At 40.9% G+C, this 17,452-nt stretch overlaps 1 protein-coding gene across 2 annotated transcripts; it reads left to right on the forward strand.

The window, feature by feature from the left end:
* Positions 1-3,510: 3,510 nt before the first annotated feature.
* scarb2a (scavenger receptor class B, member 2a) lies at positions 3,511-15,994 on the forward strand. 2 transcript variants are annotated; one of them, XM_037680900.1, is made up of 13 exons: positions 3,511-4,012; positions 8,178-8,335; positions 8,410-8,557; positions 8,738-8,932; positions 9,526-9,617; positions 10,450-10,569; positions 10,904-11,082; positions 12,611-12,729; positions 13,024-13,097; positions 13,214-13,265; positions 13,355-13,507; positions 14,476-14,523; positions 14,875-15,994. In XM_037680900.1, exons 1-13 carry the CDS (start codon positions 3,890-3,892, stop codon positions 15,004-15,006), a joined length of 1,593 nt encoding a protein of 530 aa, XP_037536828.1. In that variant the 5' UTR covers positions 3,511-3,889; the 3' UTR covers positions 15,007-15,994. The 2 variants fall into 2 exon arrangements, with proteins under 2 accessions (XP_037536828.1, XP_037536829.1); XM_037680901.1 differs by lacking the exon at positions 14,476-14,523.
* Positions 15,995-17,452: the final 1,458 nt, after the last annotated feature.

The following is a 17,452-nucleotide window of genomic DNA, read 5'->3' on the forward strand; positions in this document are numbered from 1 at the left end:
CCACCAAAGATATGAATAGACATCTTTGTCCAGATAAGTGTTCTTGCTGTGGAGATATTTTGCTTTTACAAGTGCAAAACATAAATTATTTTTTGGAGGTTGCACAAAATGAGCCAGAACACGTTTGCATAACCATCTGCTCGACAGTTTTTTCAAATAACTTTTTAATCTTTTGTGGCACTTTTGTGCAAATGCCTGCTGTAGTCTCGCCACCAGCCCGATGATGTTATGTAACGTAGAGATATTTAACTTGTGTAGACCTTCAAACTCCTTCAGTCTTCTGCAGAATACAAGAGAAAGACATGAATGTCGCTCTGCTGACCAAACATAAAAAGAGACCATCACAAAGGTTGAACTGTTTTACCCCTCTTCATCCTCCCAACACCCTCCTTCCTTTTGGCAGGAACAATGTTGCTGCATTACTTGACTGTTGTCCTTCCCCCCTGATGATTTTCTTCGGCTTTTTTTTACTCTTCTTGTTTGAACAGATGCCGCCCCCCTGCTAAAACCCTCATCCTCTGGGACTGCCATAAGGTCTAGCACAATGAGGTAACCCTCAATTACATTAATGGTGAGAGTCCAGCCCAGTCACTTCCTTCCAGTCAGCAACATCAAACGATACGATGCATATCACTTCCAGAAGTAAACTTGTAGTCTTTTGTCCTTCGTTATTTATGAATGGATTACGAAAGAGGAGCTGCATGACCGTGTTCACCTTTCAGTTCGTCCATTACTGCCTGCAGCTTTTTATAGCACGTCGGACGCAACTCAAGCTAACAAAGACAAAGGATCGCACTTGAGAAAGGACGGGTGAATACAGAAAAGATGTTCAATCAGGGTGGTGAATCTACGAACGACTGAGTCGCAGAGCAGAGACCAGTTCAGCCAAAGTTTTCATCCATTCGGTGGCTCCGCCGGCATCTTATCATCTCGATGCCGATTGGGCGAACTTGAAGATAAGCAGCTGGTGTTGCCTGTAAACAAGAACGGTTGGTGGTTCTTTGGCTCCAGGTGTCTTGTTTCAGACTTTAACCAGTAAAAATGCTTTGAGTGCCTCTGAATCCCAGAGCAATGTCCCCTTTGACCTTTCCCAACTTTAACACATTGGTGCGTTTGAGCTAAACTTTACCAGAACCCTCACGAGCTTCACTTTGCAAATAAGTGATGGCAGGAGATGGATTTAATTGTAGCAGGCATGAGACTGGAACAGCTGGTGGTTGAGTTAATCTGGCCTCTTCTAAAATAGCTTCAACAAGATTTCATCAAATTGACATTTTTCCACACGGTGATGTTTTATTTGTGCTCTAAAAATCTTTGTCATTGCTGCGAAAACAAAAATCAACAATCATCTGATGCAGTAGGAAAGTGCTTTTACCATGACTGTACAGAAGCAAATGGGTGTTTAGCAGCAAAGCTCCATTCTTTTTGTCCCCGTTTCACAATCTTTGACTTCACTACCCTAAACCAGGTAAAGAAAATGGATGAATGGACGACCTTGAGCATGCGGTTTCCAAACTGAGCCCAGATAAATGTAACAGACCCCCTGCAACACACTCATAAAGAAGAAACTGCAGGTGTAGTTTTGTTCAGATTGCCTCTGAGTCAAGTATCTTCACAGACAATATGTGAATTTTACTATATTATTTTTATTTTAATGAGAAAATATTCAGAGGCCTCCACTTGAGGTGTTTTTCTGCTGGCTTTTCAAGCTAAAACAGTCTTTTTAAAATGTTATTAAACGAGCTCTATTTCTATTGCAAAAGGTGGTGTCAAATAATGGATCCAAATCTACGTTCATATTTATTTGCCATTAAAAAAAAAACTCAGGTTCCTGCTGCTAATCTGTTGAGATAGCAGTGAAATCAGAGTCACTGTCAAGAACTGACAAGAGAACCATGAAACGTCTGGTAAATTGAAGAAGCTGACTGATAAGTGGATCTTTAAATGAAATACTTGTACTTTTACAGCATCACTTTAAAAAGCTTGCTTATAGTGCAAACCAAAAGAGGAAATTATCAAACATTTATTTAAAAAAAAAGATTTATGCACCTGCAATGACACTGTTAAAAAACCCGATGTTCTGAATTATGTGTTAATGCAACATTTCAGAACAAACTAAATATACCTGTGTCTTTGTCAGTTTCTTTTGTTTGACAAAATAGATTACAAACAAGAAAAGGGTTTGATACATAAAGTTATTACCTGTAAATGCTTTTATCGTGGAAATATATTTTTAAATAGGGCACTATGAAATTTCAATAAGTATTAATACATTTCTCCTCTAATGTAAATTTTTCTGAAATGAATGATTATTGAGATTGAATGAAGATGAAGATTATGGAAAAGAGTTGATGTGAGGCTGCAGTTTATTTTGCTTTTATTTATAAAAACATGCAACTTTCTTTGCAGTGGTAAATATGTCCAAAAGCATGCATGCTTAGGATGCACACATGCATATCAGTAAAATCATCAGAAATCTTTTGTAACATATGGAAACGTGCATATTAATTACATTTTTTGTTGGATATTGTTATCAACTATCATGTCTAATTTTACATACTTTTATGTATTTTGTGAAAGTATCAAATGTGTCCAGGATGATAAAGTCCAGCACTTTGTACTTCCATTTATCCTGTGAGCATCGCATCATCATCCCTCACTAAAAACACTTATTCTTATGTAGTGATATATGCTTGTCAATGTTCTATGTTATGAGGAGCGTAACTCGTGTCATAAATAAAATCAGCCACATTCCGCCCGCTGTTTCAGCCCTGAAACACGGTGTGTGGCTGTGCCCCATAAGCTGTTCGGTTCCCCCTTTATAACAGGCTCCGCCCTGAAATCAGACGATGAATGTCAACATCACTCTCACCACCGTCTGACCAATCAGCGCTCAGCGAGACGATGGTCCGTGAGGGCAGCAGCCAATCAGGGCGCTTGCTGTCAGAACAAAGGGGGCTCGCGTCAAACCCGTTGGTCGTTCGAATGCCACATTATTCATGTGCGCGTGGTGCTTATTTAAGGAGTCGCGAGTTAGCGGTTTCCCTCCCCCTCTCGTATAAAAGCTAACGGAAACCCTGCTGTCTCTGCACATTCTACGAGCGCCGCGTGGGGGAGATGAAAGGAGTAGGGTGTTTAAATGGTAAAGAACGAAAATTCAAATAAATGTCCTCCACATGTGCAGTAAAACCCTCCTTCCTCCCGGCAAGGGCACGAGAGCCGCCAGGTGCGACGCTAACTATATTTATTAGCGTCAACAACTAATGCAACACTGCAGTTATGAGGCTACTGTGCCAGTTTCAGTTCAACTGGATGAGCATGCACAAAAAAAAGAAATCTTAATAAAACACGTTTTGTGTTCATTAATTCCATAGTGACAAGTTAAATAAAGGCAAACACTGACTTTTATTTCTCTTTACGCTGCCCCTCACCGCCCATGCAGCCTCCCTAACGCCGCTTCCTTTCCGCCTCACCGGCTTCATTATGCGAAGAGGAGGAGGAGGAGGAGGAGTGGGGCTGCTCCTCTTCTTCTACCCCTGGAAGTGCTGAGAGCTGCTGGCTCATTTCACCTCCGCCTCGGAGCAGCTCGGTCCTCCGTCATTTCAGGTCAGGGGGTGTTTAGTTATCTCTCTCCCTCCATTTTTTTTATCTAAAAGTAGTGCCAACGGTTTTATTCCTCCGCCTCGCCGGGAGGAGGACCACGCCATTCCGGTGAAGAGTGAACTTTAAACCCTCTTCCTCACAGCTGCTACTCTGGAGACGGCGAACACCGAGGCTTCACCGGTCCAGCATCTTTTCATCTTCATCCTTAGATAATTATTTTTTTTAGAGGGGGGAGAAGTTATCGTCGACTTCAGTGAAGTTTTTTTTGTGTTTTTTCATTGGCATCATGACGCGGAGATCCTGTGCCATTTACGCCACCGGCATCGTCTGCGCTCACCTCCTGATAGTGGGGATCGCCCTGGTGGTGGCTCAAGTCTTCCAAACGATGATCCACAGCCGGTTAAAACAGGTAAGCCGAACCACATGAATCAAACTCGACATTTTTAACGTTTTTTGTGCTTCTCGGCTGCTTTACAACCGACAGTTTTAAACGTTGGAAGTGTTCATCCGCGGTGATGCGGATTCAGGGATAAAGTAATTCCGTTTAGCTGCTTTTCATCCGGTTTTTGTCGGGTTTTGTGTCCTTACAGCCTCAATTCGGTCCACATGATTCACTTTTCTGTTTAGGGCGGATTTTGTTTTTGTCAGCTCAGGAAAACCTAATGAATGGAAAGTGAAAGAAATCCCCAGAAACTCCCACACTTGAGGGGCAATTATGAATATATGGCACCCAGGTGAGTCTCACCTAATTGAATGGCGTTTTCTAAACCTAAACTGCAGTTCAAACCTCACCTGCTTTTTTCTTGGTTGTTTTAAAACTAATAAATGCTGTGGCACTTTTAATATATGGATGCAGGCTTCATTTGTAGGAGGTTCTGGTAGATGTCTGGGTGAGGTGTGCAGAGGTCTTTGGGACTGGAGTCCTGACTCTCACATCCAACTTTGAGTCAACTCGAGCCATCAGCAGCCAAAGCTGCAATCATTTCCCCAAAGGTGAATGTTGTGTTTTTGTAGCTTGGCTCTTGAAAATGCCTCGGCATGCAGCACTGTCCCCGCTGACTCATTTTAAGTTGTACCACAGTGTTTCGGTGTATTCACAGGAATGGTGTCAGTCTAATTTGACATTGGGTCTTTCTAAAAGCAGAATGTCTGCTTGTTGTTGCAGTTTGGGACAGCGTGTGGGTGATGGAGTGGGGTGGGGTTGTTGGCAGCTGACACATCCCTGCAGAATTACTGCCCTTTAAAATGCCTCGCATTCCTCTTTTCCTAACATGTATCGTGTTGGATTGTACTTGTTTCACCACTGCCAGTTCAAAGCATCAGCTTGTTCCTGCTTCTTCAGGAAGTTCATCAAAGGGACAGAAACGGGTCCAAATAAAAGCTTGAGACGCTGTCCAAAAAGTCCTGCACACATCTGCCCCGCTGACACAGTGGGATGAAATGTAGGTCCAAATCAGGGCAGCATCCCAGGAGACCCAAATCTAGAGAGTTAGGCCAAAGTTGCTCACCAGGGGATTTGATGCAGCTGGCGATTACATGAAATGACACATCACGGATAATCCTCTTTTTGTGCAGCCTTCCATTGAATTAGGTTGAGCCAAACGTTTTGAATGGACTCTAAAAAAAATCGGTCCAGTTGTATGCCAGATGTGGCTATTCAACCCATGCAGAGCAGCTCCAGGACACTTGTGCGGGCGTGGAGGGACGTACAAAAGTCTAACAATCTTGGCCTTGAGGGCACGCTTTTTGCCAGAGAGCAATAATTCCTTGTTTTTCCTGCTTTAGCCAAACGCGAGTTCTTCGGCTCGTATGACAAACTGAAGAGGAAAAAACGCACACCCACTCACGCCACTCCCTGCAGGCATGTTTGGAAGTGAAGACTTTTCACTGAAGTGTAATCTCTTTAAGGATAAGGTCATTCATCTGAAGTCTGCTTTAATTAAAAATGCACCCACAGATTTTTAAAACGAGTAATTTTTTTTTTAACTTCAGTTGATCAAACGAGAATCTTGTCATGCCACAAACTGTTTATTTCAGCTTTTCATTCAGTCGTTTGAGAACGCTGGCTTTTTGTTGGAGGAACAACATTTTATTTTTTTATGTTCTAGGATAAATGCCATTTAACCTGGCCAAAGGTGTTTTTAAAATAACTTTTGTTCAAGGTTTGCAAATGCAGGCTACCGTGTAGTCACACATTCAGCTTCTAAAGATCAACCAGACAACGTTCAAAACCAGAAAGATTTGCTTTTTAATTTTTTTTTTTTAAGAAAAAGGAACTACATTACTGTGTTTTTCTCAGATGTTCCAGTTTATCGGCTGATCACCCTCTCTCCACGCCTTGTCTTGGTTTCATTTCAGCTTTTAATTAAGAAGCAGACTCATCAAGACTCGAGGGGGTCACACTTCTTTAAATACCTCTGGCTCCTTGTAGATGAGATTTCTGGAGAAGCTGTTTCAGAGCTGTGATGTCAAACTAAAACAGCGTGTTCAGTCATTTTAAACCAGTCTTGAATATTCACTAAAGACTCTGCTTTTCAGGTTTTGTCTTTTTATCTTATCATCTTTGAGAGTTGTCCAGTTTAAGACTAAACAAGATGTCATTTGATGATGTAATTTTTCTGTTTTGCTTGTCCATCCACAAACCGTTCAGACTCTCTTGGTAAAGAGGGTTAATTTAGTACAGCAGATTTAAATCAAATTAATTTACCGGTTTTCTTATTTCAGCAGATGTGAATCCTCTATTTGACCTTTTTTGTAAACTGATGGTGGCTGTATTCTGATCTTTTAACCTCTAAAGAACTTTCCTAAAGCTAAAAATATACAAGGCACAAAAGTAAAACGAGTAAAAAAACAATTCTTTTGAATGCTGGAAGTGGTAACACAAACGGGAAGCGTTAGGCACACCCCATTCTATATTTTGTCAGCTGTAAGAGTCTGAAAGCACACAGAAGACAATGTATGGCTTCTCTAAAGTGCACCGCTCTGGAGAGCAGAGGGATTTCAGGAACTCCAACTTCATGATGGGAAGTGGGACGTTTTTCCCAAGTTTTAAAAATATCCCTGAAATAGTTTGATCCTTTTCAGGTCGTTAAACACTTTGAGTCATGTTGTGATCTCTTCTTCCACACCTGAGCGCTGCTGGTAAAACAGACCAGTTCCTCATGTTCAGACATGTGGGAACCAGGTTTTTTTTTTTTTTTTTAATCACTACTTATTTTCCATGCTTGTGTTATTGACACGATCAAAGCAAAACCATCTTGAAAGTAGGGCTGCACATTCTACATTTATTGTCGTAGCAGCATCAGAACATGGACTTCAATAAATCGTAGGCCATTAATTCATGTTCTGCAAAATATTTGATCAATCCTAACTAGGGCTGTTCATCTAAATTGCTCAGAGTGCCACAGTTCCTGAAAGCCAAGAGCTCAGGGGCTCAGCATCCAGCAGTTATTGTCATTAAGTAAGTTTTGTTTTATGGTTTAAAATCTAGTTTTGTTTAAAAATGAACCCATTGGTGTTGAACTGAGCTCACCTGTGAGCCTGATTTGGCCCCTGGGCCGCTAGTTGAATAACCTTCTATAGCAGGGGTGTCAAAACTCTCTTACAAAAGGGGCCAAAATTAAAACCTTTTTCAAACTAAGGGCCGGTTTCAGAGTCTACATGAACTCAAGTTGGATACCCAACATCTTTTCTTGGTTGCAGGTTCCTCAAAAAGAGTTTGATTGGTCTCATTTGACATTAACTGTTTCACTTGTGACATCATAATCAAAGATTACTGAAAAAAAAATAAAGTGCAAAAAGATAAGATGTCAACAAGGGCCACATTTGGCCCCCGGGCCTCGAGTTTGACACGCGTTCTATAGACTCTCCGCTTTGATATTTTTTTTTTTTAGATGATATCAAGTTCAAGTAGGTTTGTCATTCTCACCACATGTGGTACATGAGGTGGAACAAAATTATGTACACAGGGTCCCAGTTACACCCAACAATAACAAAAATGTAAAGTGTGAATAGAAACGGTATATAAGGATCGAAGGTATACACTAAGATGTGTGACAAACGGCACGCTAAAAGATCCAAGACGCATGCCGAGCACCAATAATGCAACATGGTGAGCAGCATGGGCTTATCACAGTTATCATTTAATTGTTGACTTCTTGTATCGTAAGTTTTTCTAATAGTGTGCGTCTCTACTTGAAAGTAATTTGAACAAGTGAAATTTTGCAACTTTGCTTAGTTGTTTTGGCGTAATGTTCTAAACGTGTGCTGTCCTGTCACTCTTTACGTAATTTGGTGTTTACTGCTTCTAAATGCAGCTTTTGTCCTGTGTTCTTGCAACATGGTGCGGTGTGCTCTGACGGACTTTTCTCTGCGGCCCTTTTGGGTTCAAGTCTTAGCCAGGCACCAGCTCATCACTGAAAAGTGCTGCTCTTCTGAATTGTGAATGGCTTATAAAAAGCCCACAGTAACTGGGAACCTGGTGTCGTTACCATCACTTTCTTGGTCAATAATAATGCAGACATTTTGGGGGATGTCGTAATGTTTCTCAGTCTGAACTTGTTTTTCTTTGACAGGAACTTACATTGACGGAGAAGAGTAGAGTTTTTGAGTCATGGAAGAATCCTCCTCCTCCTGTTTACATGGAGTATTACTTCTTCAATATCACCAATCCCGAGGTGTTCCTGGCAGGAGGGAAGGCATCTGTCAAACAGATTGGCCCGTATACGTACAGGTAAGGCTCGTGTGAATGGAAACTCTATTTCTAAGACCCAAGGACAAAACTGATCAATGTTCTGTCTGCACCAGGGAGTACAGGCCACGAGAAAATGTAACTTTTGTGGAGAACGGGACCAAAGTTTATGCCCTGAACCCCAAAACTTTTGTCTTTGTGCCCGAGAAATCCGCCGGCGACCCCAAGGTCGACATCGTCAGAACCATCAACATTCCACTTGTGGTGAGACGGATGTCTGTGCTGCATTGTCTTTAGATTTGACAGGCTGTTTATTGTTTCTTCCAACACTGTTTTTCCTCCAACACGCCTCATGCCATTGTCTCGTGACATTTTCAGACGTTGTTTTATGTGATGGAAGCTGCTTAACCTTTTTTTTTCTTTTTCACCGTTTGTTTTTGTTAGGCGGTCATGAACGAGCTGAACTCCTACTCCTTCTTCCTTCGAAGCATGGTCTCCCTGTACCTGAGCGGCATTGGCGTAGACCTTTTCATGACCCGCACTGTCGACGAGATTCTGTGGGGCTTCAAAGACCCGCTCATGACAAAGATTCACTCCATGAAACCTGAAGTGGATGAATACTTCGGGCTGATGTGGAAGGTGAGCCTGGTTGCAGCGAGGATTTTATATTTTATTTTTCTTAGTGCAAAACCCTTGTTTTATTGACATGTTGCCAAAACGATAAAAGGGAAGTTCGTTGTAATGTCACCTAAGAAGTGACGCTGCCTCAATGCTGATGGAAGGTATTCTTGCTTCCTGTTAATAGAGGAACATCTGCGGCCTGTCACAAGCAGCAGCGTAATCATGTTTACTGCAACATTTAGGATCACAAAGACAGACCTGTTGGTCCACAGAAAATATTCAGATTCCTCGTTTTTGCAAAAATGGAATAAAATTTGTTTGTTCTCATATACTTTTCTGTCAAGTATCATTAAACCAAATCCAGAAGCATCAAAATAAACAGCACACACTTTTTTACCATATTGTCCAGAGAGGATTGATCATTTTTGACAAAAGCTTATGGTGATTGTAACTGTAGTCTCTCCGTATGACCCATTAATGTGAAAACTGGTATTTCTACTCTTAAAGGCTGTTTGTTGGTGAAAAAATATAAGGCAGTTTTATTTTTTTTCCTTCTGTCAGGCATAAGCGCCATTTCTGAGAGTTTCCTGATCTTTGTCTGTTTTCCACAGAAAAACGGCACTCATGAAGGAGAGTTTGTTTTCCACACCGGTGAGCAGAACTACCTGGATTATGGGAAGATCGACACGTGGAATGGCCTCAGGTAAAGTTGTGTCAACCAATCTGTCTGTGACATGAGATTTGGACTCCGCTGCATTCGTGCTGTCCTGAATAACGTGAAACTGTTTTTTATCAGCTCCTTACTCCTGCTTCTCTCTGTTCACTATAGCCAAATGCACTTTGTTACACAACCTGCATCCAAAAGGAGAAACTCTTTGCTCCGTGGCTTTTAGGTAGAACAAGATTGCAAAATGGATATTTGAATACCCAAAGCGAGTCAAAGTGCACAATTGACTTCAGTCGACAAGAGCGAGTTGAAACCAGTTCTGTAGTGAAATTGGTTTCAACTAAATTAAGTCGAACAGTATTTTTATTTTTTCCAGTACGCTCCAGACCCAAAATGCATCAAAGAAGTTGTAAATGTTTGTTGAATAAAGTAAGAAAAAAGTATAAATTATATTAGACTTCTGCTTCTGTGGAGAACTGTTAACTAGAGCTGCACCATTTAACACCGTTTTAGTAATCTTGGATTTTATTTTAGTCAGTTTTAATAAAAAAATGTTAAGTACTTTGATTCAGCTTTTGAATTGTGATTTATAAAAACTATTGTAGATGTTTGACTTTTTGTTAGATGAAGTGTAGGGGGAATGTCGTGAGCATTAAAAAATATTTTTGACTGAAATTTTAATGAATATGCCAACTGAAAAAGTAATTGGCAGGTAAACGGCGCATGAAAATAATAATTTTCCTTTTTTGTGTGTGTGTGGAATCCCAATCTGATAATCACTTCTAATCAATTATGTGATTATTTTTAACTAAATTTGAGGCTGTTCCTTTCTACTGTTTTCCAACATTAACCTCTGGACTCTTTACAGGAAAATGTCGTGGTGGTCTTCAAATCAGAGCAACATGATCAACGGGACGGACGGCGCGGTCTTCCACCCGCTGATCAACAGGAACGAGCTGCTATACATCTTTGCTGCAGATCTCTGCCGGTATGCGTGATGTGTTTTTTTTGGGGGGGGGGGGGATTTGTTTACAGTCGCAGCATTCTGTCACAGTGGAGAGGACAAGGACTTCCAAAGAAGTTTATGGTAGGAAATGGCAGTTGAGTCATTCACGCAGCTAATTCACTGATAAGAACATCCTTTTACAACACATGATAAGGCTGAGAATCGAGTAAAACCACGAGGGAGAGTTTGTCCTGCACATACCAGGGTTTATTACTCTTTCTCTTTCTGCACATGATGCATCAGGCTCAGGTGGTTTGAAGGATTCACAAGCTGCTTGCTTTAAGTGTAAGCGTTCTCGCTGTTTTTTTTTCTTCAGATCTATTCATTTGGCGTATGTGAAGGATGTGGAGGTGAAGGGAATCCAGGCATACCGCTTCGCGCCCCCCAATGACGTCCTCATGAACCCCAAAGACAACCCCACCAATGCTGGCTTCTGTGTGCCGGCGGGAGACTGCCTCGGCACCGGCGTGCTTAAAGTCAGCGTTTGTCGAGATGGTATGACCCTCCTCTTTGTTCTGGCCCAGTTACCCATCACCCCCTTTGATCAGCCTCATGACACAGTTTCTTCTGTTTGCACCTCTTCCCAAAAAGATAAGATCCTTTTGGTCAGTGACCTCGTCCTCCTGGTTTATATCTGACATTTCTGAGCACGTCAGGTTTTACTCAGCAGCCGTTCAATGATTAACTGTCCTGATTGTGGAGGTTATGAAGGATTTTTATGGTGGTCATCGAGTGGAGTCAGATTGCTCTAATAAAGTAATCTCTTCTCTGCGTGATTTATGAAGCCAGAAGATGATGGCTACTGTGGCTTTTTAGTTCCGTTTACCTAAAATCTTATATTTGAACTTTTATTCCACCAAATGTGAGTGTTTAAGGCCAAGTTTGGTTTTGAATCTTTTAACTTGTTCTGGTTCGTCAGCTTCACTTCCTCTCATTTCACACGAGGAAAACCTCGTCTGATTGGTAGGATTTTCTTGTGACGCTTTACTGACGGCCAATCAGCATCGAGCCCTGCTGCGAAATCTCATTCTGAAACTGGGTGTGAGGTTTTTGTTTAAAAAAAATAATAAAGCAAAAACGTTTGATAGATTTACAAGTCCACTTTTAAACTTATTCTTTCATTGCAGATTAGTTTTAAAATAAAACGTGTGGTTTATTTATTGAATAAGAGTTTTGTTCTTAAGGAAACTAGTAAAAATATGACACATGTAGATTGGGGTCAAAACATCTGGTTTGGGTTTTGTTGGGACAGTAGCTACACAAGTTATCTGTACTATAAGTCATTGTTTTTGTATTTTATATATATCTCCTAACCATTTCAAAACGAAGCAAAAAGAACTTTACATAAAATTTGAATAACCAAATCTTTGCTAAACTCTCCTTTTAACACACGTTAGTCTGGCACCTGGACATATATTGGTTTACATGGTTTGCATCTCAGTTCTTCAGACTGCTGGTCTTCACTGGACTTTCTAAAGTTAATTTATTACTTCCAGCTGTTATTCATTCCTGGGGAGTACAATTTTATGTATTTTTTTTTATGAATGATTTGTAGACTCAAGGAATTTATATAAAAATCTTTTAACATTATTTATTTATTAGTTTTGTTTCCAAGCCGAGTGATGCCTTCATGGTGCAACTTTTGTGTTGTAAATAGGCTCATTTATGTTGAGCGATTTTTGTTTAGAAGAACGAGACGGTAACATTGTCCACTTCAGGTTTGAAAATACGAACCCCGTTGCAGAATTAAGCTTGTAGTGTAAAGTTTCCTGTTTTTTTTTGTTTTTTTTTGTTTTTATTCTGGCCGTTTATGAAGCTCAAAACGGGACACCCACATTCTTCTGTCATCTGCACACTATCACTTGCAGATAACGGCCGTGTGTTTACTTGATAAGACGCTGCACAGTCCGGTGGTTTATGTCTCGCATCTCCTCTTTAATCTATTTTTGACCCTTGTTGTTTATTCTAAGTTGTCTTGAGACATAAACACACCTCACACGTGCGTTTTCTCATTTGTATCCAGGCGCTCCCATCGTCGTGTCCTTCCCCCACTTTTATCAGGCGGACCCTGCGTACATTAATGCTGTCGACGGGCTCAACCCCAACGAGGAAGAGCATGAGACGTACCTGGACCTGCAGCCGGTACAGCACTTTTTTTTTTTTTTTTTTTTTTTTAGTAGCATCACAGATTAGAACCAGTGTTGAACTTTGATCTGTTTGACTTATCTAAAAAAAAAAAAACATGATTTATACCCAGTGGTTTAGTTGTTTTGGTCAAAATACATTAAGATTTAATGTTAAATTCAATCTATAGGTATGGTAGCCATTTTATTTTTTAATACAGGCTGCGTTATTAAAGTATTACTACTTAAGAATGTGAGTTTTGTGTGTGAAAAGTTTCTGATTGTAAAGATCATCTTTCTTATTCCCTTCCAGACCACAGGGGTTCCCATTCGTGCCTGTAAGAGAGCTCAGCTCAATGTCATTCTGAAGAGAGTCCCAGGCTTCCCGTAAGTTCGCTGAACTCCGACCCACTTCGCTGTTGCCACACTGTCGACATTTGGTCCACATGTTGTGCCAGATGTTTTCTGACCTCTTTGGGTTTTTTTTTTTTTCTGTCCTTCAGCAAAACGAAGCACATCAACGAAACCATTTTCCCCATCATGTTCGTCAATGAGGTGGGTGCTCCTCAGCTCAGTTTATTTTTTTCCTCCCAGTAATCTTAAATGAACCACGTATCGATACGCTCTTCTCTCCCCGACCGCAGACCGCAACTATTGATGATGAGTCGGCAGTACAGATGAGGCAGCTGCTGCTCATCGTGACTGTTGTGTCCAACTTCCCCTTGCTTATAGTGGGAATGGGCATCATCCTGCTACTGGTGCTCGTCGTCTTGTTCTGCCGAAACCGCCAGAAGAAGGTGGGGTGCAGCGCTTTCACTTCCCACTGAGCTTTAAATTAATCCTTAGTTACTTAGGTTTATTCTGCCCACTGACAGTAGTTCGGTAGCCTGATGATAGTCACATGTCGCAGTAAACTAGGTTTAAGGTTTTGACTGGGTTTTTGCATGTTTTACAATTTCCTGCACCAGCTGCTGCACGTTTTAACCAAAGTCATGCACATGCTAACTAACATCACAAGATTAATGTGCAACGAAGCCAGCATGAGCGGTTTTCTATTATTCTGGATCAAAACAATGTTTGTTCATTTGGGCTGCTGTCGGTTCTTTTCATGCTGAATGTTTTCTAACTATTTGACACATTCAGGAAATGGGTCTTAGCTTCTTTTTTAGCGATGCGCTGGTTTATCTGCAGGTTGTTGAACTAGAGTAACCCAAGGATGATGTGTAGTACACACTCGTCCTTATCTCCTGTAGTGAAAAATCTGTGGGGTTGAACTGTGGCCTCACCACTCTGAGGTTACATCAGTAGTTCTTGTTATTCACAGTCCAAAAGGGAATATGTTTAAGAAACATGTCGTGCCTTATTGGGAGTAAAATAAAAATTAAATCCACTTTGGTGTCTGTATACTGAGTGTGTAGCGATCGCTAAGCTAGTCTACAAACATAAGTTCTTTATGGGTGTAAAAAAATAAAATAAAAAACTCGGATACCTATTAATCTTTTGTTTTTAAATAAAATGTGCAAGATAAAATCTTCATTTGTGCTTCTAGTATTTGGGTTTATTACCTTTTTGGACAGAACAGGTTAGCTTTTTGGTGTTCGATTCCAAAACTGCTTAAATCTAAATCCAAGCTTTAATCTTTAAGTTTATCTTTGTCAAAATGTTGAAATGTGCTTTATTGCAATGTGATGTATTGTATTAACCATGCTCTGATTTTTAATTTTCTGTTTTAACCCCCGTTTTTTTCCCTTTTCTGTTTTTATAGAATGAAGTAAAACGTATTGATTTTAATGAAGCTTTTCATTCTTTTGCTGTAAGTCTTGAGTTTTGCCTTGTTTATAATTTGTTTTTAGTTTGTTATCCATCATTTCTGATTATTTTTAATTGCCTTTATGCATCATGACATTTATTTATGTTTGCTTTCTCTGTAATTCATTATCTTATTTTATGTGGTGGTTTTTGTCTTAACTTGAGCACACGCAGATCTGTTATTTATTTTGTGGTTTTCTGTGAACATTTTAATCAAAACATTTACTCGAGTTTTAATGTTTCTCTGAATTATTATTATTATTATTATTATTATTATTATTATTATTATTATTATTGGGACATTTTCCATTTCTTGTCTTGTATTGACTTTGTTTCACCGGCTCTTCCCTCTCAGACGGCGAAAGACGACACGGCTTACACGCCGGTCAGCGACAAACCAGACGACTCGACGGAAAAGGCAGCCAACCAGCCGACGAAGAACGGCTCCTATATCGCCATGTCTCCAGTGGAGGCCCAGAAGTGTTGATTGATGGTTCCACACCCCTTCCCCAAGCGTGGCGATCAGGAAGGGGGTCGAGGGAGCAGCACGGGGGTGTTGAGTTACCACGGGTGGGGAAAACAGGGACACAAACCCCAGTGATTCAGTCAACAGACATTGATCCTCTTCTGTCTATTCTCCTCCACTCTACCCGCTGAGCATGGCTGTCACTGCCTGCGGCACTGCAACACCACCAACCTCCCAATCTTAAAAAACCCCACCACGTCTATCCTGGTTGGCCTATAAAGAGGACTTCAGTGGGGGGGAGGTGGTGCTCAGCCAGGAAAAAGCCTTTTCCATAATTCTTCTGTGGGAACAAACTTGTAGGTGTTGCTGTTGCACACGAATGTGCGAGCTTCTGAGCGGACCCCGACAAACTTCAGAGTGTTTAGCGTTGAAACGAACAACAACTAGGGAGGTGTTTAACTTCTGTCCTTCTTTCTGTCCACGTTAAAGCGAGGAGAAACCTTTTGAGCCTTCAGATTACAAAGCCCTTGTGAAGCAGATCTTTACGACAAACATCTGAGATCTAGGGTCGGATATATACATTTTAAAAAAGGGTTTTGCTAATTAAAATTAACTTAGCATATTTTGTGAAGCGAACAGGAAACAAAACAAACTGAGCCACACCAAAAGAATTAGCCTTTATTTTTTTTTCTTAAGACAGGTCTGTGCACCCAGATGTTCACACCTCTCTTCCACTAAACTGTGCGCCGTTATTTCACACCTTTAATAGCCTGTTTTTTTGGGTTTATCTTTGTTTTTATAATCGAGTTGTTTTCGTCCCAAGTAGGCACTGTGTAGGATTTAAAACTGAAATACTTGTGATTTTAACCCTTTCCTTCCCTAAAACGCTAGTTGAAAATGTTCATAGATCTAGGCTATGTTTTATTTATCAGGGCTAGAATAAAGAATGGATAATATTTAGGTTTCGTCACATTTCCAGCAAAAAGAAGGAAGAAAGAACAAAAAAAAACACCCACCAAACTTACAAGGGAGACTTGAACCTGCTTTCTGCCTTACAGTAGTTTAGCATGTTCTTCATGTTCGTACACTGTTCAAATAAGCTGGAAATACTTTATTGTACAGATGTAAAGAGGAACTATTTGACCAAATCCAGCCCGTCGTCCTGGACGCGCTGAAAGACACTAACTTGGTTGCAGTGTTGATGCTCCTACATGTCTACACTGTTATTAGGAAAAAAAGCACAATTTGGATTGTTAAAACCAGTCTGTACACAAAATTACCAGGTGTTTTCCTTTCTCCCAGTTGTTTGTGCAGCTGAGATATATTTTGTCAGAGACGCTGTCGAGGTGCTGTGACCATTATGAGTTGTCACTTCGCTCTGTGTAATCCATCAGTTTGCCAATGAGCTGCAGGCGTTCAGGCCTACACAGCACGAGAATCGCTGTTCTTACGTTTTTGTGTTCAGCTCTTCTGTCGGCCGCATTTTCCCCACCTCTTGTCAGACCTGCTGGTTGTCGCCAGTAGGGAGTAGATTTAAGGCCATAATGGTGTCAGCCTGACAAAATCCCTGCACTTTGCCTGGAAACTGTGCCACTATATTTCCATTGTCTTTGTGTTTTTGTTTCTTGTCCCGTATGTTTCAGTGCTAGTTGTGTCGAGTACATTTCAATGAGTAGTATTGTTCGTGTGTGGGTGAAGCTGGTTGTCGTGGGACAACGAGCGTCCATCCCTCTGTTACCTGCTTTCAGCACACAGTGTCTTCTTTTGATACACTTTTTTGATTTGTTATTGCTGCTAAAATTGCCATAACATTTGTATTTGTACATGTGGTGTTTACCATGATGTGCTCTCATTTGGTTTCAGGTTGATCCGCAGGGGCTTTAATTCAAAACCTTTAAATCTTGAAGGCTTTTGTGTTGCCAACCTTTTTTAACACCTGAGCACAAGATGCAACGCCCAGAGCTTGCTGCCATTTAAAGGCGTAGATTTACCACGATCACCTAAAGCCATTCATTAATAGACTGGGATCAAACCATACGTTTCATTATGGGGTGGGGGGGTGTATTTTATTAGTGAACTTTCCTGAAGGCGCCCAAAAGGGTCGAGCCACTCCTGCATCATCCTAGACTGGGAATGGACGACTGATTCTGGGACAGTTTGGTGGAGAGTGAAGTTTTACACCATTATTGCTCCAGCAACTATAAGTTGTTTGGATTAAAGCAAAGCTCAGCTCCGGAAAGTTCCCGTAAACCCTTCTGTACTCTAGACTTTCCCTCTGTTAAATTAATCAGCCTCTCACTGAATGAGCATACGAGGGCCATTGAATTTAAAACCACAAAGTAAACACCCAGCAGTGTCAAAGTCTTCATCTCATGTGAAACTGACTCACTCAAAGGTCCTTTCGTATTCCACCTAAATGGTTGTAGCTACCACCTTGTGCAAACGCACAGTTCACAGTTGTTCACCT

Source organism: Nematolebias whitei, chromosome 8 (assembly GCF_014905685.2).
Source record: "Nematolebias whitei isolate Nwh7 chromosome 8, NemWhi1, whole genome shotgun sequence".
In the NCBI taxonomy this organism is placed as follows: Eukaryota; Metazoa; Chordata; class Actinopteri; order Cyprinodontiformes; family Rivulidae; genus Nematolebias; species Nematolebias whitei.